General features: G+C 40.8%; 1 protein-coding gene across 3 annotated transcripts in view; it reads left to right on the forward strand.

The window, feature by feature from the left end:
• The window catches only part of TPP2 (tripeptidyl peptidase 2), an 88,927-nt gene that overhangs the window by 24,318 nt on the left and 38,742 nt on the right, over window positions 1–25,867 (forward strand). For all 3 annotated transcript variants that reach the window (XM_054719925.1, XM_028148865.2, XM_008143955.3), the window contains exons 6-12: window positions 4,180–4,343; window positions 7,581–7,735; window positions 8,580–8,656; window positions 13,051–13,178; window positions 18,253–18,352; window positions 21,855–22,003; window positions 25,641–25,756. In XM_054719925.1, coding sequence (XP_054575900.1) covers window positions 4,180–4,343; window positions 7,581–7,735; window positions 8,580–8,656; window positions 13,051–13,178; window positions 18,253–18,352; window positions 21,855–22,003; window positions 25,641–25,756 — 889 coding nt within the window. The remainder of the gene's footprint in view (window positions 1–4,179; window positions 4,344–7,580; window positions 7,736–8,579; window positions 8,657–13,050; window positions 13,179–18,252; window positions 18,353–21,854; window positions 22,004–25,640; window positions 25,757–25,867) is intronic.

Genomic DNA, 25,867 nt, shown 5'->3' on the forward strand with positions numbered 1-25,867 from the left:
ATACTCTTAAGTGTTTGTCAGGAGGTATGGTGTCAAACTCACTGTCTCCTTATGGAGCAAAAAACTGGTTGAGAGAAATAATATGTGTTTATAGAGGATTACATAAAGGAAAGAACATTGATTTGTTTCATTTTAGTAGTTTTTTATTTTGCTATCTCAGGTTTTTTGTTTTGTTTTGGGATTTTTATTTTTAGATTTGAAGAAAGCTGTGGGTTTTTTCCATAGAAAATTTAACAAATGTATTCAAAATGTTTAGGAATTTATAAGCCCCAAATCCCTAATTTTTTCCATGAACCTCATTTTCATATTCCCTTTCTCTGTATTCTGACAAGTGTTCCTTTAATTAAGCCAACCAGACCTTCAGAAAGTTATAATCTTGCACCACATTCATGTTTCGCCCCAGAGGAGTTATTATTGAAGTCACTAATATTTATATTTATTTTGATAGCATGTTTGAATTTGTTGAGTTACTTTATATTGATGGTGGTTATAAGAAACTGATCTGTGACATCCGTCACTGTATTTGCTGTGATAATTTTTTAAATCATTTTTTATTTTCCAATTACAGTTGACATACAATATAATAGTTTCAGGTGTATAACTGAATCAAGATTGGGCATTATATAACATACTAAGTGATCATTCTGATAAATCTTATACCCATCTGACACACATTATTAGAACACTAGAGGCCTGGTGCATGAAAATTCATGCCCTGGAGGAGGGGGTGTCCCTCAGCCCGGCCTGCCTCTTCTCACAGTCCTGGAGCCCTCAGGGGTGGGAGGCAACCCGGCGATCAGGGGAAGGCAATGCCCCCATCACACCTCTGCTGCTGCCACTGCCAGCAGCACTAGCCTCAGCCGGCCCTGGTTACCTGAGCCTTGGGCAGCTGCCATCCGAGGCTTATCTGTGTCTCGGGCCGGCCCTGGGAGGTTGAGGGGACTGGGGGACTCCAGAGGCAGGCCTTGCTGCGTGCCTGCCACCTCGGCGGGGCTGAGAGGACTGGGCCCCACCATCTTTGAGGGCATGGCAGTCAAGTAGCATATTCCTTCCTTATTGGCTGTGGGCGCCACCAATCTTTGTGACAGCGTGAGGGTCAATTAGCATATTCCCTCTTTATTAGATAGGATTGTTGACTACATTTCCTATACTGTACTTTACATCCCTGTGACTATTCTGTAATTTCCAATTTGTACTTCCCAACCCCTTCACCTTTTTCACCCATCCCCATTCACAACCATCAAAATGTCTCCATATCTGAGTCTGTTTCTGTTCTGTTTATTTTGTGTGTGTTTTTTATTCAATTTTTATATTTTCTTTTTCTTTTTAAAAAAGACCCTTTAACATTTGATGAACTCCTTAGCTTTTTTTCTTATCTGCAAATCTTTTATCTGTCCTTCCATTCTAAATGTTAGCTTTGCTGGGTGCAGTAATCAGGTCCTGGCTTTTTGTCACTGAATATTTCTTGCCAATCCCTTCTGATCTACAAAATTTCTATTGAGAAATCAGCTTACAGTCTTATGGGTGCTTCCTTGTAGGTAATTTTCTTTGGCTGCTTTTAACATTCTCTCTTTGTCTTTATCTTTGGGCTGAAGAAACTCCAAGGAGGCTAGGCGTCGCTAGGGAGAGGAAGCCAGGTGTTTCCGGGCTGGGCTGGGCTGTGGGCTGCATTTTGGGCCATGAGGTCTCGGCAGCGTTGGCTGCAATTTGGTGGGGTGTTGCTCCAGAGTGGTGGCGGGGCCTGTGTCCCACTTGGGGGAAGTCCAGTGTTGGTTTGTCGGCACCAGGTCCGTGGTGCCGGTCAGTGCATGTCATGGCAGCTCCTGCGTTAAGCATCTGTCCCCTGGTCAGTGTGTGTCATACCGGTTGGATGGTAGGAGGGACACTTAGCATATTAGCCTTTTATATATATACTAGAGGCCCAGTGCACGAAATTCGTGCACGGGGGCTGGGGGTGTCCCTCAGCCCAGCCTGCACCCTCTCCAATCTGGGACCCCTGAAGGGATGTCTGACTGCCCGTTTAGGATTGGGCCTAAACGGGCAGTCGGACATCCCTCTCACAATCCAGGACTGCTGGCTCCCAACTGCTTGCCTGCCTGCCTTCCTGATTGCCCCTAACCGCTCTTGCCTGCCAGCCTGATCACCCCCTAACCACTCCCCTGCCAGCCTGATTGATGCCTAACTGCTTCCCTACCAGCCTGATTGCCCCTAACTGCCCTCCTCTGCAGGCCTGGTCACCCCTAACTGCCCTCCTCTGCAGGCCTGGGTCCCCCCCAACTGCTCTCCCCTGCAGGCCTGGGTCCCCCCCACAACTGCCCTTTCCTGCAGGCCAGGTCGCCCCCAACTTCCCTCCTCTGCCGGGCTGGTCACCCCTAACTGCCCTCCCCTGCAGGCTTGATCGCCCCCAACTGCCCTCCCGTGCAGGCCTGGTCCCTCCCAACTGCCCTCCACTGCTGGCCATCTTGTGGTGGCCATCTTGTGTCCACATGGGGGTAGTCATCTTTGACCACATGGGGGCAGCCATCTTGTGTGTTAGAGTGATGGTCAATTTGCATATTATTATTTTATTATATAGGATTAGATAGGATAGAGGCCTAGTGCATGGGTGGGGGCCAGCTGCTTTGCCCTGAAGGGTGTCCCGGATCAGGGTGTGGGTTCCCTTGGGGCGTGGGGTGGCCTGGGTGAGGGGCCTGTGGTGGTTTGCAGGCTGACCACGCCTCCTGGTGACCCAGGTGGAGGCCCTGGTATCTGGGATTTATTTATCTTCTATAATTGAAACTTTGTAGCCTTGAGTGGAGGCCTGGGCCCACCAGGGTGTGTGGAAAGCTTGGCTTCCTCCATCTCCGGGGACAACTCAAGCCTCCTGCTCTCTTCAGCTCCGTGGCTGCCGCCATTTTTGTTGGGATTTATTTATCTTCTATAATTGAAACTTTATAGCATGGAGTGGAAGCCTGGGCCTGCCAGGGCAGGCAGAAAGCTTGGCTTTCTCTATTTTCGGGGAAACCCAAGTCTCCCTCCTGCTCTCCGTGGCTGCAGCCATTTTGGTTGGGTTAATTTGCATACTTGCTCCTGATTGGCTTGTGGGTGTGGCTTGTGGGCGTGGCTTGTGCCTGTAGTGGAGGTATGGTCAATTTGCATATTGCTCTTTTATTAGATAGGATACTAGAGGCCCATTGCCATTGCATGAAAATTCGTGCACAGGGGTGGGGGGCGGTGGACCTCAGCCCGGCCTGCCCCTCTCACAGTCCGGGTGCCCTCAGGGGATATCCCACCATGGGGAGCGGCCCTAAGCCACAGTCTGGCCTCCCTCTACAAGAGGCGACTGTGCCAATCAGGAGAAGGAGCTGCTGCTGCCACTACTGGCTGCTGGCCTCCTTCAGCCCTTGCAGCCGCTACAGCTTTGTCCGGAAAATGTCCAGTCTATACGGTCTAATTAGCATATTGCCCTTTTATTAGTATAGATAGATGGCCTCTATACAATTAAAAAGATAAACTGGGAAAAGAGCAGATAGGAGGACAACCATAAAACTATGTAGAAAATGCTTTTTGTAAAATATGTTCGCCTAAGGCTGTTACAACTGTGGGATGGTGGTTCGATAATAGTTCTTCCTTAAGGAGCCTGTATACACAGTTGGGTCCAACAGCCAGCTCTAGAAGAAGCAGGAAGTAAGGCCTAGGCTATATGTCAAAACTATCCTAAACTATTCTAAAGCTCTAGGCCAGTGGTTGGCAAACTGCGGCTCTTGAGTCACATGCGGCTCTTTGGTCCCTTGAGTTTTTAGCAAAGGCCAGCTTAGGAGTACCCTAATTAAGTTAATAACAATGTACCTACCTATATAGTTTAAGTTTAAAAAATTTGGCTCTCAAAAGAAATTTCAATCGTTGTACTGTTGATATTTGACTCTGTTGACATTTAATGAGTTTGCCGACCACTGCTCTAGGCTAAGCTTTGGTCTGATTTCTTAAGTGGGATGTAAGGCTTTCTGCCTGGAATTTTGTGACGCTATCTTACCTAATCTTTGCTGATGACTATGGAGAAATCTAAACCAGGCCGTTACTTTGGTTGCTCTGGTTGAAACAGATAGGGTAATAAGAATATACCTGAGAAACAATATTATGTAATTTGGGGGAAGGTAAGATAATAGATTTCATTATCTATTCTATATTCTGAATTAACAGAGCCTGCATTGATTCGAATGAAGACGGGGACTTGAGTAAATCTACTGTATTAAGAAACTACAAAGAAGCCCAAGAATATAGCTCTTTTGGCACAGCTGAGATGTTGAATTACTCCGTTAATATATATGATGATGGAAACCTGCTCTCTATTGTGACCAGTGGAGGTATTCTGTTTCAGATACGCTAATTAGAGTTAAATTTACAAAGTGCAAGATGATAAATTTCTGTAGCCAAAAGCAGCCTCATAGAGAATTTAATTTAGAGATTCCAACTGAAGAGCTAGGTCTGGAATAATAGATGTAATTTGGTTCCTTGGCAAGGTGTTGTTCCTTAAAATCATAGTCATGTAGGATCCCTTCCAAGAATATAAACATGATCCAACACACACAAAAAAATCCATCAGCATAATTCATCTAAAGAACAGTAATTTCACTTCCAAATATTAACCTGAGAGAAATTCAAACTGTTTTTGAAATGACACAGAAGATCTTTCTACCTGATTGTTTGTACTCTCAGGTGAAACAGTTTAAATACCCATCAACAAAAGAATAGTTTTTTTTTAAATTGTGTTATTCATACTGTGGAATATTATACAGCAATCAAAAAAATAAATTTATATATACCTATATCATACATAAATTTAAAAAATGATAAAACGTGTAAAATATGCCAGATACTACACAGTGTTTATGGATATGTGTGTGTATATCGTAACAATATAGATGGTAAGAAGATGCACACCAGCTTCTGGATAGTGGTTACTCCTGGTGAAGGAGCAAGGGGAATGAGGTCAAGAAGACTTTAATTATTTTTTTTTATTTAAATTTTTAACTACAGTTTACATTTACTATTTTGCATTAGTTTCAGGTTAGACAATCATATACTTTCCAAAGTGTGAAAGACAACTCTTTATCACCCCCTTCCCCAACTTAAGACACAGCTGAATAGCTAAAGCATAATATATACTGTGTGTGTGTGTGTGCGTGTGTGCAATTTGATAAATTTTGATAGATGCATACTCCCAGGAAACCACCACCACAATCAAGATAGTGAACATTTCCATCACACCCACAGTTTGCTTGTCTTCCTGTGTAATCCAGCCCTGCTCCACCCACAACCCCAGGTAGCCACAAAACTGTCACTCTAGATTAGTTTACATTTTCTAGAATTTTATGTAAGTGGAATAAAAATATGTTTTTTGGGTTTTGTGTTTGTTTGTTTTTTGCCAGCCTTATTTCAGAGTAATGGTTTGAAATTTATTTATATTATGATTATAAATAGCTTATTCCTTATTTATGAGTAGTATTTCATGATGTGAATACATCATGGTTTGTTTATCCATTCACCTTCTGGTGGACATTTGCATTGTTTCAACATTTGTGTACAAGTCTCTGTGTGGAAATATGTTTTTGTTTAACTTGGAATGATATTTAAGAGAACTGGTTAGTTACAGTAGGCATAAATTTAACTTAAGAAACTCCCAGGCTGTTTTCCTCAGTGGCTGTACCCTCTGCATTCCACCAGCAGAGCATGAGTGCTCCAGAAGCTCCACATTCTTGTCCACACAGTGTGGCCAGTAAAACTTAATTTTAGCCATTCTAACTGATAGGTGGTGGTGGTGGCAAAGTTTTTTGGGGGGGTTGGTTGGGGAGATTACATTAAAATCCAACTTTCCTATTTTTTATTTTTGTTTTGTTAATTCTCACCTGATGATATTTTTCCCATTGATTGATTTTTTAAGAGAGAGTGGAAGGGAGGGATGGAGAGGGAGGGAGAAAGAGAGAAACATCAGTGTAAGAGAGACACATCTATTGGTTGCCTCTGTCATGCGCCCCAACAGGGGCTGGGCATCGGACCTGCAACCCAGGTACATGCCCTTGACAGGGAATTAAACCCACGATCCTTTGGTGCACAGGTGGAGTGGACACTAACCATGGAGTACACTTGTCAGGGCCCCAGCTTTTCTGTTTTTATTGGAAAAAATAAGACAGGAAGAATTGGTAATATTGGATCCATATTCTTACATAACAGTTTTCTGGAGTAGAGGAATCTCAGCATAGCAGCAGACCCAGTTGGAAGAGTCTTATTCTCTCATTTCTCCTGGAGCTCCAACTATTCCAGTGTCACTCAAACATTAAGGCCCAATGCCAGTTGTAATTTATCATTATGTTTGTGTTACTGTTTATCTGACAGTGGTGTGACATTTCTCTCTACCCATGTCTTTTAAAAAACTTTTTAATAAAAAGAAGGCCTAATTTTTGTTTTTTGTTTTTACTTCATTGGTATATGACATATGTTGAGAAAAGTATACAAATCACAAATTGTATATGCATTGAATTATCTTAGGTGAACACGCTGTCTAGCCACCACCAAGTCAAGAAATAAAAACATTGGCAAGGCTCCCATTATGTCTCTTCTTAACCACTAACACACCCTCCCTCCCAAAGTTAACTATTGTCCTTATTTCTATTAGCACATTAGATTGAACCTTCCAGTATTGTTGTTTTATGGATCAGAACTGATTAAATAGTGGTAATTGCACATGGTTCAATGTTACTATGGTGATATTTCAATTTATATAAGTGGATTATTCATTATATACCCTTTTGTGTGTGACTTTAAATCAGCCTTATTTTTGTGTGCCTCATCCCATAGTGTATAAAAGTAGTTCATATTTATTGCTGTATAATATTCAATTCTGTAGATACACCATGTATTCATGCAAGTTTTTTAATTTTATAAGCAATGCTGCCATGAACAATTTTGCATTTGTCCTTTACTGTGCACACATTTCTGTTGGGTACATAGCTAGAGGTGGAATTGCTAAGTCATAGGGTATGCCTGTGTGCAGCTTTCCAAAATGCTAGTCCATTCTTCCACTAGCATTGTGTGAGTGCACATCCCCATCCATGGTTGCTGTTGACAGTCAGCCTTACAGTTGTAGCCATTCTGAAAGATACGTGGCTTTGATTTGTATTTCTCAGACAGACTAATGAAGTTGAACATATTTTCGAGTCATTTGGATTCCTCTTTTGTGAAATGCTTTTTAAGTGTTTCACCCATTTCTCTTTCACATTTCTTCTTTTCCTTTGGATTTGAAAGGTTATATTCTGGGTATAAGTTTTTGTCAATTATATATATTGCAAATACTTCCTCATCCTTGTGACTTACACTTTTGCTCTCAATGAACACAGGGTAGTAGAATAGTGTATGGAATTCAAAGAGTTTTCATTTTTTGTGAATTACTGATAAGAAAATTAAGGGAATAATATATTATTAAATATTAAGGTGAGGGTATATTCTTATTCAATTGTTTTTATCATGATTAATATAAAAATTGAATGGTTAAAACTTTGAATCTGTGAGAATATTTTGTCATGTTCCTCTCTTTTTGCCTCTAGGAGCTCATGGAACTCATGTAGCTAGTATAGCTGCTGGACATTTTCCAGAAGAACCTGAACGGAATGGTGTGGCTCCTGGTGCCCAAATTCTTTCAATCAAGATTGGTGATACAAGACTGAGCACAATGGAAACAGGCACAGGCCTTATAAGAGCTGTGAGTTTTTGTGAGGGGTTGATTTAGAAGATTAGTAATTGATGATCTGGAATATTTTTAGGTTTATAAAGTGCTTACCAAGAGTATTTTTCAGTTACTTTGTTAAAATTATTAGGATAAAGTTTCTTGGAAAATATAAAAATATTATTTATATTATACTTCTCATTTCTAGTAAATCTCCTAACAGGCTATTTTGAGGTACTTTAAAGCAACAAAAAAAGGCCTCTTTACCAGCTTACTCCATCAGCCTAAGAAGAATTTAACTAATACTCTACATTTTATTTTAATATGAATTATATTTTAATTTTGGTAAGAACCATTCTCTCTTCCTGTCCCCTATTCCAATCTGCAAATGCTAGTTTTGTGTGTGGGTTTTTGTTTGTTTGTTTTTTGTAATTTTTTTAAATCCCTACCTAGGGACATGCTTTTATTGATTTGGGGGAGAGAGAAGGAGAGAGAGAGAGAAAGAGAGAGAGAACCATTGATGTAAGAGAGAAACATTGATTTGTTGCCTCCTTACAGATCCCGATTGGATATCAAACCCGAAACCTAGGTATGTGCCCTGACCGGGAATTGAACCCACAAACTTTTGGTGTACGAGACTATGTACCAATTGAGCCTCACTGGCCAAGTCTCTAGTTTTGTTTTCTATAGATATTTACTATATGCTGTCTCCCCCTACCTTTTTTAAAGTTTATTAACCATATGCTTAGAAGTAACATATATTTGGATTTAAATTAGAATATGATTGATTAAGGAACTGTGGGATTCTATGCCTTTATTTTACTGGCATGTCTGTTTCTGTACATTGCTTCCTAAATTAGATTATTCATCTTTTTAATAGATGATAGAAGTTATAAACCATAAGTGTGATCTTGTCAACTATAGCTATGGAGAAGCAACTCACTGGCCAAATTCTGGGTGAGTGTTCTTTGTATCCTGTTACCCATAAGAACTTAGCAGAATAAGAGTATGAAATGCTTTTCATAACTGGGTTGAAAATTACAGTTGAAAAAAGCAGTCACTGTGATTAGATGACAACTATGTCTCCTAGATCTGGCCCTCATTCCCATGGTCGTATTCTTGATATCCTTATTTCCTCCTACCCAGGAATATCCCATGTCCCATCTATCAATAGAATTCCTCATCCATAAGCACCCTGAACTCTTCCAGGTGTAATTACCTGACCAAACTCCATATTGTGGAAACCCTGGCATTCCCTTCAGTGATCCCATACCTGCACTGCCAGACTTTTCAGGAGAAATACACTGACAACCCACTTCAGGTTTAAGACCATGGATATGAGATTGTTCACACAGCATTGTCTGATCACATTGCATTTACCCTTTCCCTCCTGTATGACCATTTTACACCTCTTCTCAAAGACCTTCCCTGACCTTCCCTCTTTCCTGAGTAAAGTTCTCCCCTCTTCTTTTCCCAGAGAGAATAAAAGCACTCAGCAAGGGACTTTGTGCCCTTCCTGACCTCCTCTGACCCCACCTTCTCTGCCTTCCCTGTTGTGTAATGAAAGAAGTGCCAGGATCAAGTCACTCAAGCCTCTAAGATCTGTATCGCATTTCCTCTCTCCTTTACTGCATTATTATACAGATATGCTCTGGAGTCATCAGTCTTAAAACAGACAAAAAACCTTTTTATTTCATACTGTTTTCACTCACTTATCTGGGGAAACTTAGTGTGTATGTTCACATTCTAAGTCTCTTCCCAACCCTTCCTCCCTGTGTCATCAGTGTCTTCTTGCTGCCAAATCCAGTGGTTTAGTTTTGACCTCATGCTACCTTACCTTTTTTCTTCATAGTAATAACTTTGACATTACCTTACTTAGAGTATTACCTTACTGATCATTTTCTTCCTCCCACCATCAGGCCATTCATATATACCTATCATTCAGTGTCTGAGGCTCTTTAATAAAATCCTGCCAAAGTTCAAATTTTACCAAGCCCAGACCCTTTAGTTTGCTGTTATCAAATAACTTACTGTTTCCAGAAAACTAGTACTACTAAGTTTCTATGACACATCCTTTTCTTATCCTTTTAACAAGCACCCTGTCATCTTCAGACATTTTATTTGTGAATGCAATCTTGACCCATCTTTTTGCTTCAATATCTTATTTACCTAAGTATTTCTTTCTCTCCTCCTTTGATATTCATCCGTTTAAAGTCATTTGCCCTGATACCCTTTTGTACTTTGGAGTGTCCTTAGCCCTATACCTTTGTTATATTGACTCCATTTCTTCATGGCCTAACTTCATCTCTTTTAATTAATACCAGTACATTTTTTCTTGTTTGCTATGAAGCTCTAACCAGATTTCTTATATTTTAAATCTTTCTCTTAAGTTCTCCCTAGTGCTTTATTTCCCCTTCACTTTTTTAAGAAATATATTTTATTGATTTTTTTAACAGAGAGGAAGGGAGAGGGATAGAGAGTTAGAAACATCGATAAGAGAGAAACATCGATCAGCTGCCTCCTGCACACCCCCCACTGGGAATGTGCCCACAACCGAGGTACATGCCCTTGACCGGAATCGAACCTGGGATCCTTCAGTCCGCAGGCTGATGCTCTAAACACTGAGCCAAACCGGTTAGAGCTCCCCTTCACTTTTGTCACTAATTACAAATATATCTAGGAATTCCCCAGGAATTGTCTCTGAATATGTTACTTTAAGTGGAATGGGAGTGAAATCACCAATTGCCCCACTACCCAGTCACTGCTAATCATTCAGTATCCTTTTGTAGTTTTCCCCATATATATACAATTTTGTATCTAGCATTTCTCCACATTTAACCTGGCCTCATAACTGCTTCCCAAGTCAAATCTAACTAGGGTGCATCACCTGGAATGACTGTATCATGTTCCACCAATGGTGGATGGCACCAAAAGTTACTTAACCACTCATTTGAACAATATTTTGGTATTATAGATACTTTTGGAATAGAGGCTAAGCATTTATTGTTTAAGAATGTCCCAATCTCCATTTCATCTAAGAACAGGAACAGGACGGATGCCCACTTTCACCACTCCTGTTTGACATAGTACTGGAAATACTAGCCATAGCGATTAGACAAGAAGAAGAAATAAAAGGCATCCAAATTGGAAAAGAAGTAAAATTTAATATTATTTGCAGATGACATGATATTATACATAGAAAACCCTAAAGACTCCATCAGAAAATTATTATACTTAATAAATGAATTTGGCAAAGTAGCAGGATACAAAATTAACACCCAGAAATCTATGGCATTTTTATACACCAATAGTGAACTTACAGAAAGAGAGACTAAAAAAGCAATCCCATTTACCACTGCACCAAAAAAATTAAGATACCTAGAAATAAACTTAAGTAAGAAGGTAAAAGACCTCTACTTGTAAAACTAGAGGACGTTGAAAAAAGACATAGTGGAAGACATAAACAAATGAAAGAATATACCGTGTTCATGGATTGGTAGAATCAACATTATTAAAATGTCCATACTACTCAAAGCAATCTATAGATTCAGTGCACTCCCCATTAAAATACTAACAGCATATTTCACAGATAAACGCTCCAAAAATTCATCTGGAATAAAAGAAGATCCTGAATAGCTGCAGCAATCCTGAGAAAGGAAAAAAGTAGGAGGGATCTCAATACCAGATATCAAGCTATTTTACAAAGCCACTGTTCTCATAACTGCCTGATACTGGCACAAGAACAGACATATAGACCAATGGAACAGAACAGAGAACCCAGAACTATACCCAAGCCATTATAATGCTCAATTAATATTTGACAAAGGAGGCAAGAGCATACATTGGAGTCAAGACAGTATCTTCAATAAATGGTGTTGGGAAAATTGGACAGATACATGCAAAAAAATGAAACTAGACCACCAACTTATACCATACACAAAAATAAACTCAAAATGGATAAAAGACTTAAATGTAAGAGGGGAAACCATAAAAATCTTAGTGGAATCCACAGGCAGCAAAATATTGGACATACGTCGTAGCAATATCTTTATTGATACTGCTCCTAGGGCAGTGGAAACTAAGGAGAAAAATAAATGGGACTACATCAAAATAAAAAGCTGCATAGCAAAAGAAATGAAAAACAACAACAAGAAAGCCCATTGCATGGGAGAACATATTTGCCAATGTTATTTCCAGTAAGGGTTTAATCTCCAAAAATTTACAGGGAACTCATACAACTTAACAAAAGGAAGATAAACAATCCAATAAAAAAATGGGCAATGGACCTAAATAGACACTTTTTGAAAGAGAACATACAGACGGCCAAGCGACATATGAAAACATGCTCAAAGTAATCATCTGAGAGATGCAAATCGAAACAACAATGAGGTACCATTTTACACCTGTCCGAATGGCTATCATCAACAAAGCAATGAACGACAAGTGCTGGCGAGGATGTGGAGAAAAAAGCAACCCTCGTGCACTGCTGGTGGGAATGCAGACTGGTGCTGCCACTGTGGAGAACACTATGGAGTTTCCTCAAAAAATTAAAAATGGAACCTCCATTTGACCCAGTGATCCCACTTCTAGGAATATATCTCAAGAAATCAAAAGTACAGTCAGAAAAGATATATGCACCCCTATTTTCATAGCAGCGCAGTTTACAATAGCTAAGATTTGGAAACAGCCTAAGTGCCCATCAGCAGGTGAGTGGATTAAAAAATTGTGGTACATCTATACAATGTTATACTACACTACTGTAAAAAAGAAGGAATTCTTACCATTTGCAACAGCATGGATAGAACTGAAGAGCATTATGTGAAGCGAAATAAGCCAGTCAGAGGAAGATAAACATCACATGATCTCACTCATTTGTGGAATATAATGGACAACATAAACTGATGAACAAAAATAGATCCAGATACAGAGAAGCATCAAACCGAATGTCAAACCTCAGAGGAAATGGGGGGAGTTGCAGGGGAGAGGGTATAGAGATCAACCTACGGAGTTTTATGCATGCATATAAGCATAACCAATGGACACAGACAGTAGGGGGGTGAGGGAATGTGCTCAGGGGAGTGGCTGGGGTAAGGCCAATGGGGGGAAAAAGAGACATGTAATACTTTAATTAATAAAGGAAAAATAAAAGAATGTCCCTATCTGAGTGATTCTAATTCACATTTCCTTATATATAGCCATTGTTTTAGTTCTATTACTTGGAACCATATTTTAGTCTGGGTTTTTTTTTATATATAAACCATATTTGCAGATATTTTCACATAATAATAATAAAGATTTTGAAAAGTGGGACAATTGTTTATTTTCAAAGGAATTCCCTCTCGCTCTTTCAGGAGAATTTGTGAAGTCATTAATGAAGCAGTGTGGAAGCATAATATAATTTATATTTCCAGTGCTGGAAACAATGGTCCATGCCTTTCTACAGTTGGTTGTCCCGGTGGAACTACATCAAGTGTTATAGGTGAGTTTCCTATTTTAGAAATGGACTTGTTAAAAATCAGCAAACAAAAAACACCTCAGTTATTCCAATGTTAATTGGATCTCTTGTATGCAAGACACCATAAACCTTAAATACAACCTTGGGAAACTGAAATTTCGTGCTGATCTGGAATTGCCTCTGAAGTAGACTGGAGTAAGTGGTTGAAGTGGTATTACGAAAGTGCAGCCACTTCTGATTTGAGAATTTAGGTAAGGATATTTGGAAGAATTATGGGAATAAGGATTTCAGTTGGTAGAAATGATCAAGGAAAGGGCTTTCCACACTAAGTGAAAAATGTAAAGACACTTTTTAAAAAATATATCTTTTTATTGATTTCAGAGAGAAGACGGGAGAGGGAGAGAAAAACATCAGTGTTGAGGGAGAATCATTGATCATTTGTCTCCTACACTCCCCACACGGGGGATCGAGCCCACAGCCCAGGCATATGGCCTGACCAGGACTCGAACCATGACCTCCCGGTTCAACTACTGAGCCGTGCTGGCCAAGCCACTTGCTTTACTTTTTATTTATAGTGTATGACTAATTTCATAGTATAGTTTTCTCCTTTCATTTCTCTTAGAACATGCAGAAAGAACCAGATGTAGAAGAAGGAAGCTCTGTTAATGAGAAACACAGTTGAAACACATTTGTTCCATGAATGTGGCTTTTTTTCCAGTCTTTGATCTTTAGATATGCTGCAGTGTTGTCTGCTTCACTGTAATCTAATGCAAAAAAATGCCTATCAACAAGAGCTATGGGAAATCAAAATTAGTTACAGTCATAGTATAAAAATAAGACAGCTAGCATTATAGTACAGTAGCTGATAACTTACGCAGGAAAACCTACACCCTGTTGTTTTTAAATATGTTGCATGAATTAGAAGAATAAATTGAAAGAAATGATGCCTAAATTTTTATTTTTATTTGAGATCAAAATAAGGCTTCTGCTTTTTGACATTATTGATCGGATATATAATTATAAAAACTATTGGGTCCCAGATACTTTTCTGGTGTATATATCAATAATTGCATAGGTACATGCATATTATAGCTGTTACTAGTATGTATATATAATATTTGGGTATCAAAGCTTCAAAATTGCTCCTTTAAAAAAAATTTTTGTCTTAAAATAAGTGATCTTACAAATATAAGATAAATATAAATACAAGACATACTTTTATTTATAGCTACTAAAGTTTAAGGTATATTTTATTTTATGTAATTTCAAACCTCTTGCTTAAGTATTCTGTTAAATCATGTGTTAACAGGGCCTACTAGTGATACATACATTGTGTATTTCAATTATCTAGATACTAGAGGCCTTGTACATGAAATTTGTACACTGGTGCGGGTTCCTTCAACCCAGCCTGCACCCTCTCACAGTCCGGGACCCCTCAGGGGTTGTTAAGCCAGCAGTCGGACATCCCTCTCATCATTCAGGATCCCTCGCTCCTTACAGCCCACCTGCTTGCTCCTTATCACTCGGTTCGGTACTCCTTAGCGGAGGCTACCACCACTGCTGCTACGCTCACCAGCCATGAGCCGGGCTTCTGGCTGAGCGGCGCTCTGGGAGCATATTGACCACTAGGTGGCAGCTCCTGCATTTGAGCGTCTGCCTCCTGGTGGTCAGTGCGCATCATAGCGACTGGTCATTCTGGTAGTTCCGTCATAACAGTCACTTAGGCTTTTATTATATAGAATAGAGGCCCAGCATATGAAATTCGTGTGTGGGTACGGTCCCTAGGCCTTGCCTGCAGTCAGGGCCATCTTCCCCGGCTGCCTGCAGTCAGTCTCACCACCACCACCCACCCCCAGTTCCATGTTCACCAGCGGGTGATCAGAGCCTGCCCACCAGGGGGAGGAACCGAGAGGTCGGCCGTTCTGCCTGCTCGCTGGCCCCGCCTCCACTGCAGGTTGCCCACTGTGTGTGGGGCGACTGGTGGGGTGGGGACCTTGGCCTGGCGCCACCCGTGTCCCCTGGCACCCACCCCCAGTTCCCTGTTCGCCATTGGACAATTGGAGCCTGTTGTCTGGGGAAAGAGACCGAGAAGTGGTCTGTGCACCTCATAGTGACTGGTCGAGTGGTTGTTCTGGTTGTTCTGCTGTTAGGGTCAATTTGCATATTACCTGTTTATTACATAGGACTAGAGGCCCAGTGCACAAAATTCACTGGGATCGGGCCTAAACGGGCAGTCGGACATCCCTCTCACAATCCAGGACTGCTGGCTCCCAACTGCTCGCCTGCCTGCCTTCCTGATTGCTCCTAACCGCTTCTGCCTGCCAGCCTGATCACCCCCTAACCACTCCCCTGCCAGCCTGATTGATGCCTAACTGACCCCTGCCAGCCTGATTGCCCCTAACTGCCCCCCCCCCTCCAGGCCTGGTCACCCCCAACTGCCTTCCCCTGCAGGCCTCGTCCCCCCAAACTGCTCTCCCCTGCAGGCCTGGGTCCCCCCCCAACTGCCCTTCCCTGCAGGCCCGGTCACCCCCAACTTCCCTCCTCTGCCGGTCTGGACACCCCTAACTGCCCTCCCCTGCAGGCTTGATCGCCCCCAACTGCCCTCCCTTGCAGGCCTGGTCCCTCCCAAGTGCCCTCCCCAACTGGCCTGATCACCCACAACTGCCCTCCCTTGCAGACCTGGTCTGTCCCAACTGCCCTCCCCTGCTGGCCATCTTGTGGTGGCCATCTTGTGTCTACATGGGGGCATTCATCTTTGACCACATGGGGACAGCCATCTTGTTTGTTGGAATGATGGTCAATCTGCATATTACTCTTTTATTAGATAGGATAGAGGCATGGTGCATGGGTGGGAGCCAGCTGGTTTGCCCTGAAGGGTGTCCTGGATCAGGATGGGGGTTCCCTTGGGGCCTGGGGCAGCCTGGGTGAGGGGCCTGTGGTGGTTTGCAGTCCGGCCACGCCCCCTGGCGACCCAAGCGGAGGCCCTGGTATCTGGGATTTATTTATCTTCTACAATTGAAACTTTGTAGCCTGGAGCGGAGCCAAGCCTTCTGCTCGCTCTTGGCAGCAGCCATTTTTGTTGGGATTTATTTATCTTATATAATTGAAACTTTGTAGCCTTAAGCGGAGGCCAAAGCAGGAGCAAGCAGGCCAGGGCTGCAGAAGCTTGGCTTCCTCCATTGCCGGGGGCAACCCTAGCCTCCTGCTCTCTCCCGCTCCGTGGCTGCCCCCATTTTTGTTGGGATTTATTTATCTTCTATAATTGAAACTTTGTAGCCTTAAGCAGAGGTCTGGGTCAGCCAGGGTGTGCAGAAAGCTTGGCTTCCTCCTTCGCTGGGGAAACCCAAGCCTCCCTCCTGCTCTCTCTGTGGCCTCAGCTATATTGATTGGGTTAATTTGCATACTCACTTCTGATTGGCTGGTGGGCGTGGCTGGTGGGTATAGCAGTGATGGTTAATTTGCATATTACTCTTTTATTAGATAGGATAGGATAGAGACTCAGTGCATGGGTGGGGGCCGGCCGACCTGCCCTGATGGAGACCCCAGATCGGGGTGGGGTGTCCCCACTGAGGGAGCAGGGCCTGCTGGGGCAAGGGACGGCAGTTGTTCTGGTCTCTGGTCATTCTGGTCATTCCGTCGCTTCCATTGCTGGGGTTTTATTATGTAGGATTATAAGTATATGAAAATGAAACCAAAAATAGATCTGAAAGAGGTACCTAAAGATCAAGTTTACTGCTGTGCTCTAATACTCAGTGTTTTTTGGTTTTCTTATCCCCATATTCACTGAAAATTTTAAACTAAATTTTACAAAATAATTACAGTTTTATGTGGCAGCATTTTTAACCTAAATCCTCTTAACTCACACATGTTTTATCTAGTCTTCTACTCTGAATATGTGTATGTTGTAAAGAGGAATTACTAGTAGATGCTGGTATACCTGGATTCTAAATCTTTCCTCTGCCACTCAATAATGTGTATTTTGTATATTTTTTCAATTTCTGTAAGTCATGTTTCCTAATTTCTGAAATGAAAGAACCAAGTTTGATCCTATATTGTGTTTCAGAGTCTAACGAGGCTTCATTTTCATATGTATCTAAAGACTAGCATGTTCTGTCTTTGTTGTTTTGCTCATTATTATAGCCATTTTTGAGCAGAGGGATACTGCCAATATTATTTGTGGAGTTTTCGCTAGAATGGTCATTCATTTAAAAATTCCAGTCAACTAACTCCTTTATTCCTCTAATGTTATATTTTATTAGAGGCCCGGTGCACGAAATTCATGCACAGAGGGGGGGTGTCCCTCAGCTCAGCCTACACCGTCTCCAATCTGGGACCCCTCGAGAAATGCCTTACTGCCTGCCTGATTGCCCTTAACTGATTCTGCCTGCCAGCCTGATCATCTCCTAACCACTCCCCTGCCATTCTGATCGATGCCTAACTGCTTTCCTGCTGGCCCGATTGCCCCTAACTGCCCTCCCCTGCCAGCCAGGTCACCCCTAACTGCCCTCCCTTGCAGGCCTGGTCGCCTTCAACTGCCCTCCCCTGCTGGCCCAGTCACCCCTAAGTGCCCTTCCTTGCCAGCCTGGTGGCCCCTAACTGCAGGCCTTGTCCCTCCCAAATGCCCTCTCCTGCAGGCCTGGTCACCCCCAACTGTCCTCCCCTGCAGGCCCAGTCACCCCTAACTGCCCTCCCCTGTAGGCCTGATAACTGCCCTCCACTGCAGGCCATCTTGTGTCCAAATGGGGGCAGCCATCTTGTGTGTTGGATTGACGGTCAATTTGCATATTATCCTTTTATTAGATAGGATCGTTTAAAACACATTCCTTTTTCTTTTACACCTAAATACACTTTCAGGTACATTATTTTTAATCTACATAATCTTGATAGATATTTTTTTACTCAAAAACAAGGCACATAGTATGTTTGGTACGTAGTAAATTTTCCTTGGTTAAGTTTTTTTATCTTTTCCTTTTATGACAGAGTTGTGGTGTAGGGACATCAAACAATTTACCCAAGGTCACATAGCCGAGTAAATAATGGATTAGAGTTAACATGCATATTTTGTGTCCTTTTGTTAATTATGAAATCTATCCCACAGGTGTTGGTGCTTATGTTTCACCTGATATGATGGTTGCTGAATATTCTCTGAGAGAGAAATTACCTGCCAATCAATATACGTGGTCTTCTAGAGGGCCCAGGTAGGTGGAGGGTAGGACAGGTGGACTATTACAAACATTTGGCTAAATTTTACATGGTAGGTGAGGTAGAATTTTGGTAATTTTATTGATTCTTTCTAATAGTTTTTACTTTTTCAGCATTTTGATTGAGAATTTATCTCAAGGAAACTGATAATTAAAGAAGTAAAATACAGCCATTTCATTGTTAGGTGTATTCTGAGTGTAAATTCTTAGGCCTGTGCCCCAAATCCTTCATTTATGAGGATCTGAATGCAAAGTAAGGGTTAGATTATCTTTAGAAAATAGTGAAGGCCTCTTTTGTAGTACTTTTGATGTTTGAATTTAGGTGAAACAAAGGCCCAAAATTTTGGAAAGTGTCACAGTTATAAGCCTGCAGTCCCTGTGTTTATGTGTTTAAAGTTATAATATATTGAACAATTTTGGTTATAATCCATAGTAGGCAAGTTCTGTTTGATAAATGAATTGCATCTACTTTGGTTTCTTGAAGCCCCTCTGTGAAGTATATTTATCTGATTCCAGGAACTAATTATTTTTCTCAAGAGGTATAGTAAGCCCACATTTATATAATCCCTCATTATGACATCAGTAAGTACAAGTACCTTCTGGAAAATAAAGCCTATTTTAATTCATCTATTTACCTCTTTGGAGTTATTTTTTTAAAAAGAAAATCGACTTTGAATTTAATTCAGCAAATACCTTACTGCCTGCAGTAATAAATGAATAGGTTGTCATCCGAGTTCACAATTTCATTTTAGGACATTACATAGGTGGGAGTATCACTTCCTTTTGAGTGGAACCCCTCAAGGAGGTGATGGTATTAGAGTGGGCCTTAAAAGATGGATAGGACCCTCGCTAGTTTGGCTCAGTGGATAGAGCCATCAGCCTGCGGACTGAGGGGTCCTGGGTTTGATTCTGGTCAAGGGCATATGCCAGAGTTGTGGGCTTGATCCCCAGTGAGGGGTGTGTAGGAGGCAGCCGATCAATGATTCTTTCTCATCATTGATGTTTCTATCTCTCTCTCCCTCTCCCTTCCTCTCTGAAATTAATAAAATAAAATATATTTTTAAAAATAGATGGGTAGGATTTTGAGATAGAAGTAGGGAATTTTATATGGAAAGAATAGCATGAACCCAAAGATGAGCAGGTTTTAGTGCAAAGATTTGGGAGAAATAAGTAGTAATTGGGTTTGTTGAATGTATAAAACATAATAAAGGGACTATTGGAAGGTAACATTAGAAAAATTGGTTGGGATCAGATCAAATATGATAATGCTAAATTTAATCCTCTGAGTTACAGGTATCTTCCTAACTTTCTCTAAGTAATTTTTCTTTAAAAAATAAAATTTATTTTAGTAGTTTTTTTTATAACTGTCATTAAAAGCAATCAGGTTGTGGATCTCCATCTGGTTCAAGAAGCTTTGCCTATATTATCACCTATGTCATAGACTGCCCTCGTTAGCCCAACTAACTGGACTAAAACTCTACATCATTGAATAAGAGTGGCTAGAAATAGGATAAGAGTCAAAGTCAGCAAATGTTTATATCTTTTATGTTTAGTTAATAAATGCATTGATTATTAAACTTGTTCTTTTCTAAAATTGATTTTTAAATATTGTTTTAACTTATAGTCAGGATAAACAGCAAGTATTAGAGAATGTTTAAACCAGCTTTTGTCAGTCTTATTTTTATATATAACATTTAAATAATTATTTTAAGAAAATGAGTTCATGAATTGAGGGGGAAGCTCTGATTAAGCAGATAGTGGTTCACAAACCAGTTTTCCTAAGAATTGAGAGAATTGGTTTCATGTTTACTGTACTATAAACATTGAATGTTATTGAAAAGACTTGGTTTAATAATTAGACAGGGTGTGAAATATAAAACATTGACTAATGATTACTGAATGAATATATTCTGTAGGCCTATTTAAAAAATCCTCTTCATCAGGAAAGACTGTCAGACAAAGAAGTTACCTGAATTCCTGATGTTTGCCAGTATGGCATATATCTTAAAGGCAGATTACCAAATAATGCCTACATAAACACTTTTTGAATTTTATTACATATTGTATTTTAGAAGAAAATAAAATAGTTTTTTATTTTAAGAAAATTTTAATATAATGTTTGTATAAGGTTTTTATAAGGGATATGTAAGTTTACATTAGAAATTTTTATTTTAATACAATTTTTATTTACATTTTATAGAATCCATTTTTAGAACACAGATTAAATGCTTTACTATTAGCCACTTAAATAGATTAGTGGAAAATTAATAAGTAAGACTGTTAAAATTGATGACTCTTCCAAGTTATTTTCTTTAGTAATTCTTTAATAATAAGATACCAGATACTCATTGTGAACATTGGCAGACAATATAGATAATGCCAAGAAGAAAGCAAAAATTACCCTAAATCTCATCTGTAGTATATTTGGGTAGCAACCTTTTAGTCATTCTGTGCATAAATGGGAGATCACACTATTCAGGCACTTTTGTCACTTGATAATACTACAGGTCAACAGATATTTACTTCACAATATTTGTTTTAAGATAATTACTAAAAGGGATGCCACTCACCCATTTCATGAGGAAGATATGATTTGCATGCTTTCAGATCTCTGTGTAAAAATATGAAGCCAAATTTCACTAGTATCCCTCCCAAGAATAAAAATAATTTAGTCAGTTGGGGAAGAATGGTAGAAAGGAAGGACAGCATCCTCTGTGGGGAATTTATTTTCAGGTGGAAAGAAGTGTAGTGTGCCTTTATTCTTACTTTACTTGGGGCAGAGGACAGAGCTTGTGTTTGGGGACAATGCAATAATGAACTCTACAGACTTGAACTCGTTAATATGTAGCCAAAGCCCTAAACCAGGCAGCACTGTTGATTTTAGCTGTTCAATATGCCAGCCACTAATCCATGAAGTTAGTCTGTATTCAGATGGGCTGTAAGTGCTAACTGTACAAATACTTCCCAGGACAAAAAAAGAATATAAATTAATTCATATTTTTCTATCAGTTACATATTGAAATTATATTTTGGATATGTTGAATTAAAAAATAACTTATTAAAATTAACTTTAAATTCTTGTCACTTTTTTAAATGAAGCTTTTAGAAAATTTAAAATGACATGTGTCCCACATATTTCTATTGGACAATGCTATATTAATTCAGACAAAGGCAAAGCTTATACTCATGGAAAAGAGAGGTACAACCATCAAGGAGTCTGAGCAATGGCAAAATTTATTTTAAAGAATTTATTTAATTTCTTTTTCATAAACATACCCGATAACCTTTTATACCTAAGTCTATTACACACACACACACACAGATTTTGACCATTTACAAAGGGAAAAAACTGCCCAATGGGGAAACAGTTGTGCTGGGTATTTTTCCCCATTGATTCCAATGATTTCAAGGAGTCCATGAGATTGTACTGTAAATTATTTGAACACCCATATTTATCCAGTTATTATCATTGTAAGCAAACTAATGGTCTTTTATTCAGTGCTGATGGGGCCCTTGGAGTGAGTATAAGTGCACCAGGAGGAGCCATTGCTTCTGTTCCTAACTGGACATTGAGAGGAACTCAGCTAATGAATGGGACATCCATGTCTTCTCCCAATGCATGTGGAGGTATCGCCCTGATACTTTCAGGTAAGGACATTTCTTACTGCTCTACGTGGTACTATTTCCAATAAAGCGATGGTGAATTTCGCTATTGCACATATATTTTAAGCACAGTTTATAATTTATTTCCTTCCTTCCTGCCTGCCTTCCTTCCTTCCTGCCTTCCTTTTTTTGTTAATCCTCACCCAGGGATATTTTTCCCCTTGATTTTTAGAGAGTGGAAAGGGGGGAGGGAGGAAGAGAGAGAGACATCAATTTGAGAGAGACACATCAATTGGTTGCCTCTTACATGCAACCCAGGTACTGTCTTTGACTGGGAATCCAATCCAAGACCCTTTAGTATGCGGTCCTATGCTCTAACAACTGGGTCACAATGGCCAGGACTAATTACTTTTCTTAACAATATAGAAGTGGCATATAAAATGGATTTTAAATGTATTATTTTATAATTTACCTTAGTCCTGTTACTAAAATCTACTGTTTATTTATAAGGTTAGGTAAGTAGGTATTAAGTATCTAGACAATTTTATGTTTATAGTATAATATTTAGGTAATAAACATAAAAAACTAGAAGCCCGATGCACGAAATTCCTGCATGGGGCTCGGCCCTCACATCCCGGCTGCCTCACAAACCCACCCCCGACCCCGGCCCACTGGTCCTTCCGGAAGGTCATTTCGCCCTCCAGTCTAATAAGCATATTAGTTCTTTATTATAGATGATTATTAAATAAGTTTATCTTACCTTATTACAGACAGTTATTTTCTGAAATTCTTATGGTGAGAAAATGTGATAGAATTGATAATGTTCTGGGGCTCAAAGTAAAGTTTAAGGTGAGAATAATTTATGTGATAACTAGTGGCCCGGTGCATGAAATTCGTGCACGGAGAAGGGGTTCCCTCAGCCCAGCCTGCACCCTTTCCAACTGGGGACCCCTTAGGCCCAATCCCACAGGCCAGGAGGATGCCACAGGGATCGAGCCTAAACTGGTAGTCAGACATCCCTCTCACAATCTGGGACCGCAGGCTCCTAACCGCTCACCTGCCTGCCTGCCTGATCGCCCCTAACTGCCTCTGCCTGCCTGCCTGATCATCCTTAACTGCCCTCCCCTGCCAGTCTGATCTCGCCCCCAACTGCTCTCCCCTGCCAGCCTGATCTCGCCCCCAAGTGCCCTCCCCTGCTGGCCTGGTTGCCCCAACTGCCCTACTCTGCTGGCCTGACCTTGCCCCCAATGGCCCCCCCCCAACGGCCTGATCTCACCCCCAACTACCCTCTCCTGCTAGCCTGGGTGCCCCCAACTGCCCTCCCTTGCCAGCCAATTTGGTTCTGATTGGTCGTTTTCTATGCCAGTCAGCGTCAAAAGTTTGACCTCCTAGACAGCCATTGGCTTCTCACAGTTCATCCAGATTTGGTTCTGATTGGTCAGTTTCTATGCCAGTCAATGTCTAAAGCTCTGCCTCCTAGGCAGCCATTGGCTCCTTACAGTTCACCCAGATTTGGTTCTGCTTGGTCGGTTTCTATGCCAGTCAGCATCTCCGGGCCTGATAAGAGAGGTGGGGCTGATCAGCAGCCTCTGCAGAGGTCTGGAGAGAGACAGAGGCACGGCTGCTGGTGAAGCCCGGAGAGAAAGAGAGGCAACGGCTGACCAACAGCTGCCACAGAGGCTGCGGATCAGACCCTGCCCCTCTCTCTCTCTGGGCCTCTCTCCGGGCCTGATCTGCAGCCCCCTCAGCAGTCAGTGGTGGGTCGCCACGGCAACCCAGCACTGACTGCAGGACTGACTTCCGGTGTTTGGTCGAGCCTTCGGTCATTTTGGATGTTATGGACCCTGGGTTTTTATATATTAGGATAATGATTTGACTGTGTATTTATTATTCATTCAACAAATACATTTATTTATTGGCTATTAATGACTATCAAGCATTATTTTAGCTCTGGGGCTAAATTAGTGAACAAAACATCAAAAATACTTGCCCATGTGGAGTTTATATTGTTGTTGGAGGAGACAACCTACAAAAAAAATACTAAATAGTTATCGCCCAGGCTGGGGTGGCTCAGTTGGTAGGAGCCTTGTCTTGTATACTAAGAGGTGGCATGTTTGATTCCCAATCAGGGCACATACCCAGGTTGTAGGTTCAGGAAGATATGCAGGAGGCAACCAGTCAATGTTTCTTTTCACCCCCTTCCCCATTGCCCTCCTTCCTCTCTCTGGAATCAGTTTTTTTAAAATTATTTTAAAAAAATGTAATTGTCTATATTAGTTATTAGAAGGTAATGAATATTTCTGTGGAGCAAAGTGAAGTGGAAAGCGACATAGGAATTTCTAGCTTGCTGTGCCGGAGGCTTATGTCATGAAATAGGGTGGCATTGACATTGACTAGCACTCAAAGTTAGGGTATCCCGACTGTGGTGACAATTCCACCTCAGAACTGTCCCTCTGATATAATTTCCAGGACTCACTACCCTTATTACTAATCCTGTTCAACCTCACCAAATATTTCAAGTTTACTCATGCTTCCTGTCTTTGGTCATACTGCTCTCTGCCTAGAATTCCTTTCTCCCATTTTTTGGACTTGCAAACTCTTGTGTATGTATTTGTTCCTCTGATAGAGCTTCACTTTATTTGCTCTTACAGCAGCATGATGTTTCCATGTTTGTTTTGCTCATTTCTTACAATATCATAAGAGTTTACACGTTTGTTGAGCTCTGTAGAAGGCAGGAATACTATATTACTTGTCTTTGATCCTTAACAGCGGGCATTAATGCAGGGTTTACAGATTGGTGGCCTCCATATCCTTCCCATAGAACAGTCATTCCCAGCCTGGGTGCTCCCTAGCATTACCCTGGAAATTTTTAATTCATATTTGTGTCTGGGATCTAGTCTCAAAGATGCTACTTTAATTGGTCTGTGGTGAGGCCTCAGCATCTGTGATTGTTTAAGTCCCCCTGGTGTTTATATAACATGCAGTCAGTTTGAAAAATACTGCCAGCAACTATACAGTGGGAGCAAAAGTAGGTTTATAGTTGCTCGTGTGGAAGATAATAGAATAATCAGTAAATACTAATACAAGAATAAACTGTTTTGTATACTCACAACTGTAAGCCTACTTTTGCTCAACAGTTGATAACTAGTGCACGGAGGTGGGGGTTCCCTCAGCCCAGCCTGCACCCTCTCCAATCGGGGACCTCTTGGGGATGTCCCACTGCTGGTTTAGGCTCGATCCCTGTGGGATCCCTCCAGACCTGTAGGATTGGGCCTAAACCAGCAGTCGGACATCCTTCTCACGACCTGGGACCGCAGATTATTTTGTTTTATATTATTTGACCAGCAGTGTTTTAAAGCAAATGTCATTGGAATGCCTTTAGGTATATGCTTCTTACATTTACATTATTTCTGCATAGCCTGTTTTCATGCCCTTGCATAATGGGAACACAGTAATTTTTCTTAAGTAAGTCTTTGTGTGATGCCAGCAGTTTTGGTTAGATTGTTTAGTGGGTGTTTTTTGTTTTGTTTTTTGTTTTGTGTGTGTGTGTTTTAAGATTTAAAAGTGAGTGTTGAAACACAAGACATGAAAACTAGGGAATGCACCTGTTATCTGTACTGTTGAAGGGGGAAAGGTTTTAAAGTAGTGAGTTCTCTAACACTTTTTTCTTTTTAAATTTTAGGTCTGAAAGCTAATAATGTTAACTACACAGTTCATTCAGTCAGAAGAGCTCTAGAAAACACTGCAGTGAAGGCTGACAATATAGAAGTATTTGCCCAAGGACATGGTATTATTCAGGTATTGTTTGTATGGAAACTGTGATGTAAGTCATTGAGAAAATATTTTAGCTTTCTTGGATAATATTTCCTGTTATAATGATGATTGAGTATATCTTATTCTAGATTATAT

This window comes from Eptesicus fuscus, chromosome 8 (genome assembly GCF_027574615.1).
Source record: "Eptesicus fuscus isolate TK198812 chromosome 8, DD_ASM_mEF_20220401, whole genome shotgun sequence".
In the NCBI taxonomy this organism is placed as follows: Eukaryota; Metazoa; Chordata; class Mammalia; order Chiroptera; family Vespertilionidae; genus Eptesicus; species Eptesicus fuscus.